At 40.9% G+C, this 19,549-nt stretch overlaps 1 protein-coding gene across 1 annotated transcript; it reads left to right on the plus strand.

Moving 5' to 3' along the window:
• Positions 1–8,855: 8,855 nt before the first annotated feature.
• Positions 8,856–15,046, plus strand: LOC308375718 (uncharacterized protein; the record flags this gene model as incomplete). Its single annotated transcript, XM_080851899.1, has 5 exons — positions 8,856–8,867; positions 9,023–9,190; positions 14,032–14,145; positions 14,361–14,546; positions 14,875–15,046. Exons 3-5 carry the CDS (start codon positions 14,057–14,059, stop codon positions 15,044–15,046), a joined length of 447 nt encoding a protein of 148 aa, XP_080708025.1. The 5' UTR covers positions 8,856–8,867; positions 9,023–9,190; positions 14,032–14,056.
• Between the last annotated feature and the right edge of the window lie 4,503 nt (positions 15,047–19,549).

Genomic DNA, 19,549 nt, shown 5'->3' on the forward strand with positions numbered 1-19,549 from the left:
TCTGTGTTAATGGTGTTAACATTCAGCTTCATCTGTGTGTCGTGCTGTGGTCTGTTTGTGAGAGAGCTGATCTGTTGTGGTTGAATGATCTGATGGCTGACTTCATGTTGTTGAAAGGTTAACTGTGGATGGGCTGTCAGATGCTGATGTTGTTGACCTGATCTCAGCTCTGGGGAAGGGGAAGATCCTGACTGAATTGAGGTAATCATTTTACATTTCTAATTTGTGATCATATAGAACTTGTACAAGTTCTATGTGTTTAACTTTACATTAGGCAGAGCAAATATACAGCCGCGGAAAAAATTAAGAGACCACTTCAAAATTATCAGTTTCTCTGGTTTTACTATTTATTGGTATGTGTTAAAGTAAAATGTACATTTTTGTTTTATTCTATAACCTACTGGCAACATTCCTACCAAATTTCAAATAAAAATATTGTCATTTAGATCATTTATTTGCAGAAAAATGACAATTGGTCAAAATAGCAAAAAAGATGCAGTGTCTTCAGATCTCGAATAATGCAAAGAAAACAAGCTCATATTCATTTTTAAACTACACAATACTAATGCTTACACTTAGGAAGAGTTCAGAAATCAATATTTGGTGGAATAACCTTGATTTAAAATCACAACTTTCATGTGTCTTGGCATGCTCTCCACCAGTCTTTCACATTGCCGTTGGGTGACTTTATGCTACTCCTGGCGCAAGAATTCAAGCAGCTCGGCTTCTTTTCATGGCTTGTGACCATCCATCTTCCTCTTGATCACATTTCAGAGGTTTTTTATGGGATTCAGGTCTCGAAATTGGGCTGGCCATGACAGGGTCCTGATCTGGTGGTACTCCATCCACACCTTTACTGGCCTGGCTGTGTGGCATGGAGCATTGCCCTGCTGGAAAAAACACTTTTCAGAGTTGGGGAACATTGTCAGAGCAAAAGGAAGCAAGTTTTTCTTCCGGGACAACGTTGTACTTTGCCTGGCTGAGGTTTGTAAAAGACCATAAGGATTGAAAAAAGCGGACTGGAGGGTCTTCTAGTTCGTCTTCTCTGATGAGTCCAATTTTCAGCTTTGCCCAACACATGGTCGTCTGATGGTTAGACGGGGACCTGGAGAGGCCTACAAGCCAGAGAGTCTTGCACCTACTGTGAAATCGGACTCATCAGAGAAGACGAACTTAGAAGAACCTCCAGTCCGCTTTTTCAATCCTTATGGTCTTTTACAAACCTCAGCCAGGCAAAGCACAACGTTGTCCCGGAAGAAAAACTTGCTTCCTTTTGCTCTGACAATGTTCCCCAACTCTGAGAAGTGTTTTTTCCAGCAGGGCAATGCTCCATGCCACACAGCCAGGCCAGTAAAGGTGTGGATGGAGTACCACCAGATCAGGACCCTGTCATGGCCAGCCCAATTTCGAGACCTGAATCCCATAAAAAACCTCTGAAATGTGATCAAGAGGAAGATGGATGGTCACAAGCCATGAAAAGAAGCCGAGCTGCTTGAATTCTTGCGCCAGGAGTATCATAAAGTCACCCAACGGCAATGTGAAAGACTGGTGGAGAGCATGCCAAGACACATGAAAGTTGTGATTTTAAATCAAGGTTATTCCACCAAATATTGATTTCTGAACTCTTCCTAAGTGTAAGCATTAGTATTGTGTAGTTTAAAAATGGATATGAGCCTGTTTTCTTTGCATTATTCGAGATCTGAAGACACTGCATCTTTTTTGCTATTTTGACCAATTGTCATTTTTCTGCAAATAAATTATCTAAATGACAATATTTTTATTAGAAATTTGGTAGGAATGTTGCCAGTAGGTTATAGAATAAAACAAAAATGTACATTTTACTTTAACACATACCAATAAATAGTAAAACCAGAGAAACTGATAATTTTGAAGTGGTCTCTGAATTTTTTCCGCGGCTGTAGTGTGTTCCCTCTGTTATGTGCTTGTTGTCTTCCTTTCTGTTTGTGCCGTCCAGGACTGAATCCAGTTTCTACCCAGTTTAGCTTTGCAGTGTTGGGGAGTAACATTAACAAATCTGCCATCCTGTCTTCCTTAGACATAGTTGATCTTTTTAACAAACAGATCAGGGTTAATTAAAGTAAAGAGAACATAATCACACATGTATAATATGTGAGTGCATAATAAAGAGACCAAAAGAGAGAGATTGACATTGGTCTGTATGTGCTCATTCACAGCGTGAGATACAGCAGCCTCTCACCTGAGAGTGTGGAGCAGGTCCTCAGTGCTCTCTCCAGGCAAAAGTCTGTGGGTGACGTTGTTCTGTCTGTGACGACCTTCACTGGCACCACCGCAGCCCTGTGCTTGGACTTCATTCAGAACACAGAGACGTGCCGTAACCTGACGTGAGAAGAGCAATATTGCTTAAATAGCTAATCATAATTGATTAGAGGATCTTCATAACAATCAAGGTTGATTTAACTGCAAGGTGTTGAATTGATCGTGTGTGTGTGTGTGTGTGTGTGTGTGAGTGTGTGTGTGTGTGTGTGTGTGTGTTTGTACTGAAGGGTATATTTCTATCTTTTGGTGGTGTACTCTTATAGGCTATAACCAATTAACTCTGTGTTTGTTTTATGATTGGACAGTTCCCATTGACTCTGTTCTGATTGGCAGGCTTGTGGATAATTCAAGGCCACTATCCTCTCTCTCTATGGGGAAAGACTCCAGTGGCCTCAGGTGAAACCTCCCTTCATGAAAAGCTTCACTGTCTGTGTTAATTGTGTTAACATTCAGCCTCATCTGTGTGTCGTGCTGTGGTCTGTTTGTGAGAGAGCTGATCTGTTGTGGTTGAATGATCTGATGGCTGACTTCATGTTGTTGAAAGGTTAACTGTGGAGAACCTGTCAGATGCTGATGTTGTTGACCTGATATCAGCTCTGGGGGAGGGAAAGATCCTGACTTATCTGAGGTAATCATTTTACATTTCTGATTTGTGATTATAGAGAACTTGTACAAGGTCTGTGTGTTCAACTTTACATTAGGCAAATATAGGTTGTTCCTTGTGTTATATGCTTGTTGTCTTCCCTTCTGTTTGTACCGTCCAGGACTGATTCCAGTTTCTACCCAGTTTAATTTTGCCGTGTTGGGGAGTAACATTAACAAATATGCCATCCTGTCTTCCTTAGACATAGTTGATCTTAATAACAAACAGGTCAGGATTAATTAAAGTAAAGAGAACATGAACACACATGTATAATGTGTGAGTGCATAATAAAGAGACTGAGAGAGAGAGAGATTGAGATTGGTCTGTATGTGCTCATTCACAGCGTGTACAACAGCAGCCTCTCACCTGAGAGTATGGAGCAGGTCCTCAGTGCTCTCTCCAGGCAAAAGTCTGTGTGTTACGTCCATCTCTCCATGATGACCATCACTGGCACCACCGCAGCCCTGTGCTTGGACTTCATTCAGAACACAGAGACGTGCCATCACCTGAGGTGAGAAGAGCAAGACTGTTAAATAAGCGGATCATAGTTGATGAACTTATTATCATTGATTAACTGATAATCATAGCAGTCAAGGTTGATGAACTGCAAGGTGCTGAACTAATGGTTTGTGTGTGTACTGAAGGGTATATTCCTATCTTGTGGTGGTGTACTCTGTCTGGAACCAATTAACTATGTTTGCTCTATGATTGGTCAGTCCCCATTGACACTGTGTTCTGCTTGGCAGTCTTGAGGTTCATTCATGGCCACTATCCTCTCTCTCTGTGGACAAAGACTCCACCCTGTAAGCAAAATGACGTCCCCTCGACGTCCTGTAATGGTCTCTCTGAACGTTCTAAAAACGTAAATGTGTATGGTTCCCTTGACAACTCTAGGACGTTTTGCACGACGTTCCAAGACCGTCCCGGGGACGTTGCGCTGACAATTTGGAAATGTTTTCTATAGGTCCTGGGGACGTTCTGCAGGACGTTATTCAAGGACGCACCGCGGACGTAGCTGGCTTGGTGGGGGTAACGACCGTTTTTGCTGAGCTGAATGATAAAAATAAAATAATAATAGATTGTGGGCCGTCATTTTGCTTACAGGGCACACACACACAAGTTCAAGTTCAGGTCAGGGCAGGGAGGCAGAATAACTATCCAAACTAATAATGATGAAATAAAATAAATATTAATGCTTCTCTACTGATCTGTGCTATTAATATAATTTCTGCATGATTCCAATACAATATACAGAGCATACATAGGAATGTCTCTAGCTTTAACATTGAGCTTTCCACAGATCGTCAAAGATGCTGCAACAGAACGTAGAGTACATTTTTCGCGCAAATTCAAGCACCCCAAAAACTATGATATATCCAAGCCGCACCCTTGGAAGTTCGTATTCTTCAAGTAATGATATTTAAGCCAAGAAAGTTTGAATGAGCTAGTTTAAATACTTTTCTATTTAGAGTAGGCCAGTGGTTCCCAAACTTTTACAGTCCTGTATCCCTTCAGACATTCAATCTCAAGCTACGTACCCCCCTGTTTTTTTTTTTCATGTTTGTAACCGCCAAAAAAAAAAATGTTCTTTACACATTTTGAAGAAATCCGTTTTATTCCATTTCTGCTCATTTTGTTCACCCTGAGGTAGATTGATGGCTTAAAATTAGTGAATAATATGTGCCACAAGTGACCCAAACCTTCTAAGATTGTTGTTTGCCAGCCATCAACAGAACAGAAGACTAAAAAAAACATTATTTGCAGGCGATTGGGAAGATGAGCGAATAAATGTGACCGGCTGTAGCGGAACTGTATAGGGGGGTGTGACCGTAGCGGAATTCAGTGTACAAGTGACATTTTCTCAGTGTTTTTGTTTTTTAAATTAATGTTTGTTCATCATTGCGATCATTGTTGTGTTTATTTGAAAGAAATACAGGCTTGCTGGGAAAAAAACAGGGGAATTTGGGCGATTTTGATGCACAGAATGATTGAATGAATGAAAGTTGCAATTCAATTTCAAAGGGTACATTTTGCGAATTCATTTCGTTGAACAGAGACAACACAATGAACATGAACATGAAGACATCAACACATACAGGTCATGAATAGGCTGAAGAAAATAAAAAAGTTTTAATTCCCTTTTTAAAAGAAAGCACTGAGTGCGATGACCTTAACTCCTCAGGTAGGTTATTCCAGAGGGTTGGGGCACAGTAACTAAAGGCACCGTGTGCAGCATTGGTGTTTATTCTTGGGGTCGTGAGAAGACATTTATTGAAGGACCTTAGGCAACGCAATGGATCATAAAAAGAAATAAAATCGGAAATATAGGGTGGGTCAAGGCCGTTTAGTGATTTATAGACAAGAAGGAGTATTTTAAACTCAATTCTTTGTTGTACAGGGAGCCATAGAAGTGATTTAAGAACAGGGGTGATATGATTGAATTTTAAAGTCTTAGTGACTTCTAGCAGCTACATTTTGGATAAGGTGAAGTTTGTTCAACATCTGTTTTGTTAGACCAGCATAGAGTGCATTTCAGTAATCTAACCGACTTGAGATAAATGCATGCATGCAAGTCCGTTTTAAGGCTCATGCGAACGTCACGCAGAGGACCACAGGTAAAGGTAACGGGGACGTTTTTGAAGGACGTCCTGGGGACCATAGGCGGAGATCACCATAAAGTGGCCCCCCCCTCAACAAACATAGGGAAAAATAACAATAATATATTTAATGTTTTAATATAGTAATATGAAATAAACGCACGACGACACAAGTGGTGCTTATTATAAACGTAAAACAATGTGCTTTTTAAGTTTTGAAAAATCATGATCCCCCTATTCCTCAAAGTGGTTGGTTCACATGCTGTTTCCAACGGGCGGGGTGAGCACCGTGTTTTAGTCATTCTGCCCACTGAGTACGGTCAGGTTGTGAGATTGTTTCTTCCTCTCTCCCCCTCCTGCTATGATACACAATATGTAAAGATATTTACCTCATTCTCGAACGAAGTAACAACATGTAAGAATACGTTTTTCTAAACTCCATTTACGAAGGTCCAATCGATAATCACAAGTATTCATAAGTGTATTAATGGATTGACATGACAACGTGAACATTTGCCATAACACACGCAGGTAATTAACACCCTTACGATAGTTAGCTAGACAGTTAGGACACGGTCCTGTCAGGGGCAGGTTAATGCTTGTTAATAAACGTAGGTCTATAGCTCAGCGCCTCTCCAGATTAGTAAAATTAACTGAAGGTAAATTAATATAATTTTTTCGCGTCGGCCATCTTGTGGTTATTTGAGGAATCGCATTTGAGAAGATTCCGGCAGAGTTTCGACTGCTATTTCGCGTTCAGAAAGTCTTCTGAAGTTCAGAAGAATTCCCAGATGAGAAAACTATCGAGAATGGCAAATGTTTTCCTAAATCCACTGAAGTGGAGTTCAGAAGAAAGTCCTTCTTAAAGTCTTCTCAACTGCTGTCGAGAATGAGGCCCATTGATTTTAAACCAGTGAAGGGTATAAGCAGAGGTGTAAAAAGTACTAAAATGTTGTACTCAAGTAAAAGTACAATTACTTTGATGAAATAGTACTTAAGTACAAGTAAAATTACCCATCCAAAAATCTACTCAAGTAAAAGTAAAAAGTACTTAATTTAAAATGTACTGTAAGTAAAAGTTACTTAGTTACTTTCAACAACTTAATGGGGGCCGCTCCTATATAGTGCAAAAAAGGATAAGGGGTCATAAATCCAATACAAAACTAGTTATTTTGAATTAAAGGAGAATCTTTAGAAATATAAGTGCAATGACATGCAAAAACATGTCAAACATTAAACATTAAACATGTCAAAACAACATTTAAGAACTTTTAGGAGGACAAGGATGTCCAGACATGAACCACATGACAGATAAAAACAATGCCGCAGCCCCACTGTATAACTTTGGTTACTTTACTTGTGTCTACCTTTACAGCATTAGTCTACAAACTTCTTGTTGAGTTTGAGTAGCAGCTGATTTTCAGGGTGAGCGGCAGGTAGGCTGAGGCAGGTAGGCCAGTATTGAGTTTCAGGGACAGTTTTTTGATATTCTGAAAGGAGTTCACCAGATCCATATTGACTGAGACACAGGATAGGTACCCTTACTCCCCTGTACCTTCTGACTTTCATTGAGGAAAATAAATCATCTTCATCTGATGAATGTTGTCAAACTTGCTCCAACTTGCAAAGCCTCCACTTATCGTTATCAATATCTGACTAAACATCGTGATAAATTCCAGATAACGACATACACATTGACATCGACTTGTCCAACTGTCTGACAACGATGGTGCGCGCATTCACATCGCTAATGTTTCAGTGCATGGGAGGCAGCCAAATGGTTAGCCTAAGTTTTTGAGTATTTCATTGCTGATGACTGATCTGCAGTTTTTAACACAATATGAGAGACTGAACATAACAATGCTATGACCTGAAACGAATGGAAGACTGTAATGGAATTATTGTCTATTGGATGACGGCTGTTGAAAACGCATATTTTGCTTAATGGAACAAAGCTAACTAAGCAACAAAAACCCCTGTCTGAACTACTAATGGAAAGGGACAAAAACAGTACTTACCAACAGTTGCTTGTGCAGATTTGAAGATGAATTTGTATAACAGAAAGTTATTTCTGGCGGGGCAGGCACAGTTTATAAAGCTCCGCACCGGCGGCCTGCAGCGACTCCATTATCCACTTTATGCAGCATCCACCACTGCAGTTTTTTTTTTTTTTACTCAGTAACAAATGTAATTTCCAATGTAGCGAAGTACAATACTTGAGTCAACCATCCTCTCTCTCTATGGGGAAAGACTCCAGTGGCCTCAGGTGAAACCTCCCTTCATGAGAAGCTTCACTGTATGTGTTAATGGTGTTAACATTCAGCTTCATCTGTGTGTCGTGCTGTGGTCTGTTTGTGAGAGAGCTGATCTGTTGTGTTTGAATGATCTGATGGCTGTCTTCATGTTGTTGAAAGGTTATCTGTGAGAGGGCTGTCAGATGCTGATGTAGGTGTCCTGATCTCAGCTCTGGGGGAGGGAAAGATCCTGGCTGAATTGAGGTAATCTTTTTACATTTATGATTTGTGATTTTAGAGAACTTGTACAAGTTCTATGTTTTCAACTTTACATTAGGTAAAGCAAATATAGTGTGTTCCTTGTGTTATATGCTTGAAGTCTTCCCTTCTGTTTGTACCGTCCAGGACTGAATCCAGTTTCTACCCAGTTTAACTTTGCAGTGTTGGGGAGTAACATTAACAAATCTGCCATCCTGTCTTCCTTAGACATAGTTGATCTTAATAACAAACGGGTCAGGGTTAATTAAAGTAAAGGAAAGAGAACATGAACACACATGTATAATGTGTGAGTGCATAATAAAGAGACCAGGAGAGAGAGATTGACATTGGTCTGTATGTGCTCATTCACAGAGTGGAAGAGAGCAGCCTCTCACCTGAGAGTGTGGAGCAGGTCCTCAGTGCTCTCTCCAGACAAAAGTCTGTGGTTGATGTCCATCTCTCCATGACGACCCACACTGGCACCACCGCAGCCCTGTGCTTGGACTTCATTCAGAACACAGAGACTTGCACTTACCTGCAGTGAGAAGAGCAAGATTTCTCAAATAGCTAATCATAATAGATTAGATGATCATCATAAAAATCAATGTTGATTTAACTGCAAGGTGTTAAATTGATGGTTTGTGTGTGTGTGTGTGTGTGTGTACTGATGGGTATATTTCTATCTTTTGGTGGTGTACTCTTATAGGCTAGAACCAATGAACTCTCTGTTCTATGATTGGTCAGTTTCCATTGACTCTGTGCTCTGATTGGCAGGCTTGTGGTTAATTCAAGGCTACCATCCTACCTCTATGTGATGAAAGACGTCAGAGGCCTCAGGTGAAACCTCCCTTCATGAGAAGCTTCACTGTCTGTGTTAATGGGGCTGTACAATTAAAGTAAAGAGAACATGAACACACATGTTTAATGTGTGAGTGATAATAAAGGGACCAGAAGAGAGAGATTGACATTGGTCTCTATGTGCTCATTCACAGAGTGTACTACAGAAGCCTCTCACCTGAGAGTGTTGAGCAGGTCCTCAGTGCTCTCTCCAGGCAAAAGTCTGTGGATTACGTCCATCTGTCTGTGAAGACCATCACTGGCACCACCGCAGCCCTGTGCTTGGACTTCATTCAGAACACACAGACGTGCAGTCAGCTGAGGTGAGAACAGCAAGATTGCTAAATATAACTGATTGGTTTGAGGTTTTTTAACTGCAAGTTGCTGAACTGATGTGTGTGTGTGTTTTTGTGTGTGTGTGTGTGTGTGTGTGTACTGCCATATAATAAACCACTTACTAACCTCGACCGTTCGGTCATGCCGGGAAATGTCAGACTGAGGCTTTGCTGTATCAACCTCGCTATCGCTCTGTCGATACGTTACTGCCTCAGTCTGATATTTCCCTGCATGACCTCACTCTGGGTTAGTAAGTAGTTAATCATAGCAGTCTTCCTTTTTACAGAGAGCTATTTTCCGTTTCTGTCCCAGTCTGTCATAGAACGAAGACTATGAGCTGGGATGTTTAAGAAACAGAGTTTATTTGCAAACAGAGATAGCCAGGCACAGAGAAAACAGACCACAGGTTGTAGACACGTAGATGTTGAGGCAGTAGATCCTCTAGTCTAGCACACAGGCAAAACCCACGGAGGGGCGCAGGCTCGAAGCTCTGATGGGAACTCAGGAAACTGACGATCAGAGCGCAGAAAGAAACTAAACAGAGGCAACAAACTATTAACGTCTATACCATAACGGCAAACAAAACACGAGTCATACGAGGCTATAACACTTTATTTCTGAAATGGTGAAAAAAACAAAATAGATTTCTACTAATAACCTGTCACGTTAACACAGTTAGGTTATTAGTAGAAATCTATTTTGTTTTTTTCCATTTCAGAAATAATGGTGGCTATGGTAAAGTGCTGATGTGGGTAAACCAAGGAGGACTCAATTGCGGAAAAATATTCTTTTTTTATTTTATTTTTATTTTATTTTAAAGTCAGGTACAGAGGTCAACTGTGAACATTTCACCCTCCGACTTCTGGTGCCCTGGTAAAATGATTTAACAAGTTCATGGTAATTTAAGGCTACATATATTTTTAATAGGCTTACTCGAATTTATTATAGCCTATTAACGAAGTTCAGAGTCAAAGCTTTAGTGAAAAGGCAGGGTGTAGCCAGTACCGGTTCTTCCAACACGCACACTACGCACGTTGCGTAGGGCCCCGCAAATGTATTATTTATAATAAAGGCCCCGTGGGAAAAAAACTAAAAACGTGACAAAGTAACTGTCCGTCGCGGACGTCAGACAGCTACCCATGCGCATCATTAGTGTGTAGAAAGATGAAGCGGAGCTATCCCTCGGGGAATGAAAAAAGGAAGGGGAAGGAACTTGAAAATGAACTGCGGGACCAGCAGTGAGGTAAAGCCTCCTGGTGGGAGAGAGGGAGGGACAGTCCGTGTTAGACCTACATCAACAGGGCGGTGAGCCCTTGGGGATCCCCGGTCTCTGTGTGCGTCTTGCTAGCTTCTATAATTTTAGTTGTAGCTTTGTATAGTTACAACTGCACTTAACAAAATGGAAACTTTGGAAAGTAATGGATACATATTGACTAAGATTGAAGTTTGTTTGCTTGGATAGCCCACAGGCAAATATAGACGCAGATACGATTTATTCTTATAAAACTCGTGAAATATTATGACAATGGTGCTAAATAATAAACACTTATTAATAGAGTGAGATCATACCGAGAAATATCAAACTGTCGCTTGAAGTATTGGTTTGATGTTTCGAGGTTAGTACGTTGTTTATTATGGCATTTTACTCTCCTTTCATTTTATAAAGACACGGTCATTGTAAATCGAAAACATGTCGTTTTGTTAAGCTCAAGTCTTCTCACGACTCAATTTGTTTGCCTAGCAACCACTTCAACAGAAAACGGACAATATGGATCTGCTAAATAAAATGGTTTTAATTCCAAGTGATTCAGAGTTTGTAGTCTTTCTATAACAAATAGTTGCTTCTTCTGAGAACCTTGGCATATTTTCACTGGACCATTGAAGATTTGAAAGTTACAACCAATGTGTGTGTTTTCATGTTAGCATTGGAGCTGGTAAATTAACTGTTGATTGTAAATAGGCTGCCTTTTAAAGATTTTTAGGTCTTTGTGTTTTTTCTCTCAGTGTTCACACTTTTCTGCTGATTTGGTCTGTATTTATTCTGAGTTGGACCAACAGGTGGTGATATGCAATATATTTAAAAGGGGGATGAGTGGAAGCACTGGGTGTCAGGTGCGACGGTTGAACATTTTGGGGGTTCAGTTAGGAGGGCCCCTTGGCAGAATTTTGCCTAGGGCCCCATGGAGGTCTGAACCGGCTCTGGGTGTAGCCTAAAAGTGTGTTGGCTACAAACACTCAAAACCAATGATAATTATCTGGGAAATAGTCTCTAACTGCAGTCCAGTCAAGTTGTCATTGCTTGTGTCAAACCATTGTGAATTTGTCATCACATTAAACCGGAGACAGCTTACTCCTTGTAGAAGACTGATGCTCGTAGCTCCAGTGGTTTCCTCAGGTGAACGAAGCTTTTAGAAGATCAGTCGCGCGCAATTCGCTTTATTAAAATGCTTTATTTTCATTGGTTGGTGGCTTAAATCTTACCCAGATACAACAGATACAAAAGATACGGTTATTCTGATTGGCTATTGTGTAGCCCATTTATTTTTGATTGGCTCATAAGTGGCACCTCACGGCAGAACTATAGGGGATTCGGGGAGACGTGCTTAATTCCTCCATGGTGAGGGCAGCGCGGCCAGGTCAAGTTTGCGCGCTGCGGCATATTAAATAGCCTAGAGTTTTTTTTCAGCGTGAGAAATACGATGTGTGGCGGGAGTGGGTGATTAAAGACCGAAATGCGTGACACTTGAGAGAACTGAATTATATTCGAGATGCAACACTAATCTCCTCAGAACGAGCTGAGCTTTCACTGATAAACGAATGCGGTCTGGCTCTCCCGAGGTCCCGCGGTCTACTGTTACTCGTTTAAACGAATAGACAAATCAATTAGGTCCTCAACATAGCAGATATTTTTTATTAAATTGAAAGCCATGAATACCGAAAATGGAATGTTATGCTCAAAATCACCGTCGACTGATAGTCAGGATGCATACGCAGATTGAGTGATTGGCAGCTGCCGCTCTGTCCATTCGCGCAACTCACAGTAGTTGCGTATTAATCAGCCAAGAAGAAGACACACTTATCAACTCGTTTCCTGATCAAAACAGAACGATGATTCGGCTGTAGGACTCTTGAAACATACTATTGAGAACCTATTCCCTGACAGGCATTGCATGCGTGACGCATAGATGACAGTTTTGTTTTTTTCATCGCGCACTTTTTTTGCCTTATAGGCGCTCGGGATTTTTGATAGGCGTTCGGCAAAACGGCTTAGGCGCGCGCCTACATTTTCTCTATGCAGGAAAAACCCTGCTCTACATATGTCACTACTAGTAATAATTATTAGCAACAACATTTGTTAATTGGAAAGGTTGGTGTACTTATTGGTTCCTATTGTCTGTAATACTGTTGACACTCTATCTTACAATTCTGCGGATGACAATTATCTACCAGGGATTATTTGCAAAGTTAATACCATTAAGCCAAACCAATAAAGACACTATTTTATATCTTTTAATCTTTTATTCAATTGTAAACGTGTAAAAAATGGAAATATGAAACATGAAGAACAAATGGAGTTGTTAAACTGGTCAATGCAGAGTTTTATGCTCTATTGATTGCAGAAAAGGAAAAAAAAAACATATTGAGTAACCCAAGACTAGGCATTAAGTGTGCATGCCAGGCAATAACCAGTCAATAACAAAGGCAAATATTCAAGTTAGCTTGACATTGCTAAACTACCAGCTTTATCTTACCACTACGTTAAATAAATAATCAAGGTACAATCGTGTTATTTTGATGCTATTGCTGTATGTCAATATGTATTTAGCTAGATAACAGTATAAAAACATGTCAGTAACTGCATACGATATGCAAAAGTCATAGATATTAACTTAGCATAGCAAGAACTCTGCATAACTCAACCTGTTTCTCCAAATTTGAAGGCGAATTTTGAAGTCTAACAACTCCTTTTTTGAGGTAGACAGGAAACGCACTGAAACCTCCACGAGTTATTCTTGGGGCCTCTGAACTTGAACATGTCCTCAGATGAGGCTGACTCTGAATCCATGCTGAAAAGTTGTTTGATAGTCAGGCTGTTTGTCGAATGTTTAAGCAAAACAGGCAAGGCTACCGTAGTGCTGCTGCTAAATACACATTGGAGCTGATAGAGCCACCTGATTGGTTGAAACGTCCTAAAGCAACGCAATCCATATTTTTGTGTAGGCAACAGTTGGGCGAAACTGTGTTCATAAAATGTAACGAATAACGACACATATTGTAGAAATGTAGCGGAGTAAAAGTATAGATAATAGCTGCAAAATAAAAAGTAAAAGTAAAAGTTAAATGTATAGATAATAGCTGCAAAATAAAAAGTAAAAGTAAAAGTTAAATGTATACACTATTATTTTTACTTAAGTAAAGTACAGATACGTAAAAATGTAACGAAGTACAGTAACGAAGTAAAATTACTTCGTTACATTCCACCACTGAAAACAGGTGAGTGCAAACACGGTGCAGGTGAGTGAGGACACAGGTGTGAGAGATCAGTACTCCAGTGAGTGTGAGCGAGTGGAAACCAAAGGGGGCGTGACTGGTGCAGGTCCGGGCTCTGACGTGACACAGTCTGAAGGAAGTACAGTAAGGCCCTTGCTATTTACCTGACTGTAACGCTTACCTGACTGTCTGTCTCCCTGGGCTGATGTGTAGTGCTGATATATAAGTGCTGATATGGATGATAAAGCACACAAGTGCTCCTGTACTGTGGCAGGTATGGATTATGGTGGTCTTACTGATTGCTAACCCCCAGATGACTTTATGCTCTGATTGGCAGGCTTGTGGAGCTTGAGTCTGAGGGGATGAAATACAGACAGTGGCCGCCTAAGGAGTCAGGAGGAAGAGTGGAGAGTCTCTGTTCATCTCTTACTGTTAAAAAACATGACAGCAGGTGAGGCTCATTATGTGAACAGTCTCTTGATATTATTGTTGTTTTAAACATTAAACCATTACAGATAAATTAAAACTTAAATAAAAAATAAAACGTCCTCTCCACTTTCCAACAATAATGCACTGTTGTTGTGGGAATCAGTGTGGAAGCATTAGTCATTTTATTTCAGTGTTTAATTCGGTACCTTGAAATACATTGTCTGTTTTGTTTTACAGTCTGGATATCACACTTGACACAGACATAGCACTAAATGCAGTGGGTCTGGATATCACACTTGACACAGCACTAAGCGCGGTGAAGTCACACATCTCGTTCACCCTCTCAACTTCCTCAGAGGTGGAATACACAAATTTAAGAGATTTTCTTCAGAAACTGCTCAACCTGAAGTATTCAACAGAGCAGTAAGAGTATTAACATTTATACATATATATTCATGCATGTCTTTATGAGTCTTAGCAGTAAGGACAGAATGACTAGCATACTGTAGTTCACAAATTATTCTAGAATAGTTGACAAATTGTTAGATTTTGACTAAAAGAGCATTTATATGCTACAAAATTACTAACATTAATAAGGATTATGTAATTTGGTATTTACAAATATGTACAGCAACTTACAACTTCATATATTTTTCTCTCCGACATTAACCAGGTATTAATTAAATAGTTTACTTCCAAAAAGAAAATGCCGAAGATAAATAACAAGAAGTCTTTCTTTCCTGCTTTATAGAAGTGAAGAACATCTTCAAAGTCTACGTTCTTTCTTGCACTCTTCACCTGGTGTGGGGAAGGTGGACTTCAGATACACCCCTGGACCCCTCATCCACACCTCAAATTCAACACCTAATCCCTGGGCCACATCCCACATCCACACCTTCTCCACTCCAGATGAAACACAGTAAGACCTTAAGTGTTTGTGTGTCTACAGTATACATCCATTTGTACTGCTATTTGCTAGATGACGGAAGGCCACGTCCAGCAACGGAGTCATTTTCTAAAACTGACTAGCGAAGTAGAAGAAGTGTGTATTATTAGACCTGTGATAACCCATGCAAAGTATGAACTGAAATTATATATAAGTGAAGTTACTTTATTCATATAGCACATTTAAAAAGAACAGGAGTCAGGTAAGAGAGGTTCAGCGCCAAAAAAATTTAATAGTCACTATCAAACCAACAAGCCAAATAACCTTAACAAATAATTAAACATGGAGACTTGTTGTTGTTGGCCAACACGCAAAATCAGGGCTCTGCTTAATATTTGGGCTTATTAAAATGTGCCCTGGTAGCTTGATCAAGTTTACAACAAGGCAGCATGTATTGGGTGGTTTTACTTTACTGAAGGTTTTTATTGTTGTGGTTTGAGGCCCCAGGCCATTAGCCCATGGTTGGTCCGAAGAAAGCCCTAGCTCAGCAGACCATTTCAGGAGGGCAAACAGTTGCACACATCCTGTCCAGGCTCTGAAGGAAAGTGACCAGGTAGTTAGTGAACTCATCTTGGAAGTTTTTTAGGTACACAGTGTTATGGCTGACTCAAACCTTTGTGTTGGAATGCGTTGAAAGGCGCAGAAAGGAGAGTGGTGCGCCGAGAGGAAGGTCGCACTGACAATGTCGAGAGGAAGGTCGCACTGACAATGCCGAGAGGAAGGTCGCACTGACAATGGCTCCGCATGCACTACGCAGCTTTATGTTTATATCTTTTTATTGTTAGTTTTTTTGTACGTACTGCACTGTCGCTCATTCAGCATGATCGACTGGCACTTTTGGGAATTTGTTCGTCACTTAAAACGGAGTTTTTCTCAACTTACCGGAGTGCTTGCTGTGGCTCCTTTGTCTTACCGCCGGTATGTTTACCAATACGCCGACGGAAGAGAAAGAAGAGAGGCAAGCGAGCTGGCATCCTGTGTAGGGCTGCCACTAACGACTATTTTTCTATCGATTAATCTATAGACTATTTTATCGATTAGTCGATTAATCTAAACCAGTCATACTCAAGTAGCGGCCCGCGGGCCTTTTGTGGCCCGCGGGGTGTCTATTAATGGCCCTCGAGCTGTTTTGAAAAGTTTTTTTAATTATTAAAAAAAAAAAAAAAAATCGCGCTGGGCGCTCTTATTTTGAAACCGCGCGCCGCGATCTCAATACGAGGCTGGGGGTTGCAACGATAAACAGATAGCAATCACACCATATCAGCCCAGGTTTGAAGCATTGGCCAAAGAAAGCAGAGGCCAATTCTCCCATTAAAGGGGACGTGTGAGAAATGTGAAATAGTTTGGTAAACAAAGCACAAAAATTAGCGGTCTGAAGGCTATTTGCTTAATAACATGGTTAATAACAGGGTTATGTTTGGTTTTATTTAGTTATTTATTTTAATATATGCCCAAATTAAAATTATATTTTTATTTTAGGAAATATTTTTGTTTTTAATAAAAAGGAAATGTTATGTTATAAAATGTTGTAAATGTTATACATACGTTATGTTATGATACGTTATCGGACGTACACGGTCCCAATAAATGGCCCCTTGAGTCACTGAATTATTTTTTTGTGGCCCCTCATCATTTCTACTTGAGTACCCCTGATCTAAACGATTAATTTTCCTCCCAAATAAAAAATAAATAAAAAATTCACCATTTTAGCTCAGTTCATTAATTTTATTTTTACATAATGCAGCCCAAAACAAAATGTAAACAAAGGCTGACATATTAAAGTGCAAAACTGCAAGTTTAAACTAGCAACTCCCAACATGATAAAAAAAGAGGATTTGTTATAAGTCAGCAGCGCAACTCCAAAAGAAATGTTATTTCTATTAAACCCCTACAAAAAAGTAAAAGTGCAACATGTTTAAAGTGTAAGTGTGTCCAGCTCAAAATGTAACTCAAATATTAATAACATGTCAGTTAGAGATGTGTATGCAGCACAAAACAAAATGTAAACAAAGGCTGACATATTAAAGTGCAAAACTATGGAGAAGAACAAGAGCAATCCGAGATTTCTGACCTCCAGCAAGGGTTGACGTTGATAGTAAAGCAAGATCTATCTCTCGGGGCGAATGATACACATTGTAGTATGGGTGAGTATTTTGGTTCGTGAAAAATCCCTATGAGGTTATTTGTCAAAACAAGGAATGATGTTTAGACTAATACACGATCTTTCTCTCAATGTCCCAATACGATATTGATCCTAACATGGCCGAGACATGTGCTTCGCGTGACTAACTAAACGTATGTGATACGTTGTCACTGTACGTGATTCCTGAAATGGGATAATGGGGATGTCCCAGGACCAAGAGCCACCTCTTGTGAAAATTTCAGAAAGATCCGCCCAGTAGTTTCTGAGAAATCTTGTCCACAGACAGACAAACAGACGGACAAATAAATAAATTAATAAACGGACCCGATCGCATAACCTCCTTGCTGGAGGTAATAATTAGGTGTGATGTACGAGTATCAAAACAGAGGTAACCAACAGGGAACAGCGCTCAAGACATCCAGGAACATGAACGTGTATGGTAAACCATCCTGTAGGCTATGCGATGATGCGGTGCTCATGTTTTCAGCAAAAGAGGCTTTATAGCAAGGTTTAGTAATAACGGAGAATGCGTTCACAAGTTTCGGTTTCACGTTCAGCCGTAAGAAAACAGAAACTATGGTCTGCAATGGAAACGCTGATTACACACTATCAGGTCAAGCTTGAAGAGTCATATATTGTGAACAGTACAGAGCTTAACTATCTTGGCACCATGCTATCATCTATTGAACTCAAGAAGCTCATCGAACATTGCCTCCGCTGTTGCAAAGTTTGGAGCACTGAGAAAGGTGCTTAGAGACCACCGCAGCCGCTATGATTTTTCAGAAACTGAAGCGTTGACTGAACGCGACCAGTGACTGGTGCCAAAAAAGACTGACGTCAGGCACGCAGCAATTACATAGTGATACAGAAGACGCAAATTCGTTACACTGAACTGAAGCGTTTAAGAAATTGAAAAGGTCAATTCATAAAAAAAAGATGAATCGACTTAAATTATTGATGCCGATGCATTTTTACCGTCGACTTAGGCGACCACATCGACTAATCGCGGCAGCCCTAATCCTGTGCAGATCTCGGACGAGATACTGCAACCCACCGCTTCCAAGCATTCTACTAGGGAATGTGCAATTTTGGACAATAAACTGGACGAGCTACACGCACGGATTAACTTCCAGCGGGACATTGCGAACTGTTGTGTACTGGCGTTTACCGAGACCTGGCTGGATCCTATGGTGCCTGACTCTGCCGTCACTCCGACCAGCTTCTCCATCTACCGGCAGGACAGGACTTCCGAGTCAGGTAAAAGAAGGGGAGGAGGGGTATGCTTAATGGTTAACTCTCGCTGGGGCTCGGATGTTGCTGCACTTTCAGCACACTGCTGTGTTAAGACCTTCCCAAACCAAAAGCCCTGGGTGAATGATAATGTCCGTGCTAAGCTCAAAGCACGGTCCTCTGCCTTTAACTCTGGTGACCAGGAGGCTTTGGGGAAGTCCAGATGTGACCTGCGAACGGCCATCAGAGATGCAAAGAGAGAATATAGGGACAAGCTGGAGTCCACCTGCCTCAGCTCTGACCCCCGACGCCTGTGTGGTGGCCTGCGACACATCACTGGCTATAAAGGAAGAAATAGCAGTGATGATCAGCCTGCCGCCTCTCTCCCTGACGACCTCAACACCTTTTACGGAAGGTTTGAGGCAACCAACCCCCTTCCTTCAGCAAGACTGGCAGAGGACTAGGCCTGGGCAAAAATTCAATACGATTTTAAAATCGAGTTCGAATGTCAACAAGATTTGTTTTTTAAGGAAATGGAGTTTTTTTGTTTGTTTGTTGTGTGTTTTTTTTTATCCACTGTCCGTATCACTAAGCACATAGCACAAGCATTTCATTTTTACATTCGCCAAGACCCCTGCAGAGTTTCCGTAGTGTATTTCCTGTCTCGTCCCACTCCCACCTCATCCACAAACAAACATGGCAAGTGAAACACACGGGGAGAGAGATGGGCTTGTGCCAAAGAATGGTGCCACTACCTCTGTAGTATGGAGCTGGTATCGTTTTGCCAGAGATGACGAGTGCCAAACAACACCGCGTTGTAAATTGTGTCTGCAAGCGGTTGTCGCAGGCGGTAGCAGCACGACAAATTTGTTTCAACACCTGAAACGTAAACACCCCGCGGCGTGGGAGAAATGCTGCTCGCTTCGGCAGGAAAACCTGCCTAGCACTAGCTCCAACGCTGCTACATCACCTGCTGCTGCTAAACAAGCCACTCTACCTCAAAGCTTTTCCAGCTGTGTTCCCTACGAGAGGGGTGGACCCAGGTGGAAAGCGATCACGGATGCATTTACCAGCTACATTGCGGCGGATATGCTTCCAATACACTCC

The sequence above is a fragment of the Sprattus sprattus genome, assembly GCF_963457725.1.
Source record: "Sprattus sprattus genome assembly, chromosome: 15".
Lineage (NCBI taxonomy): Eukaryota > Metazoa > Chordata > Actinopteri > Clupeiformes > Clupeidae > Sprattus > Sprattus sprattus.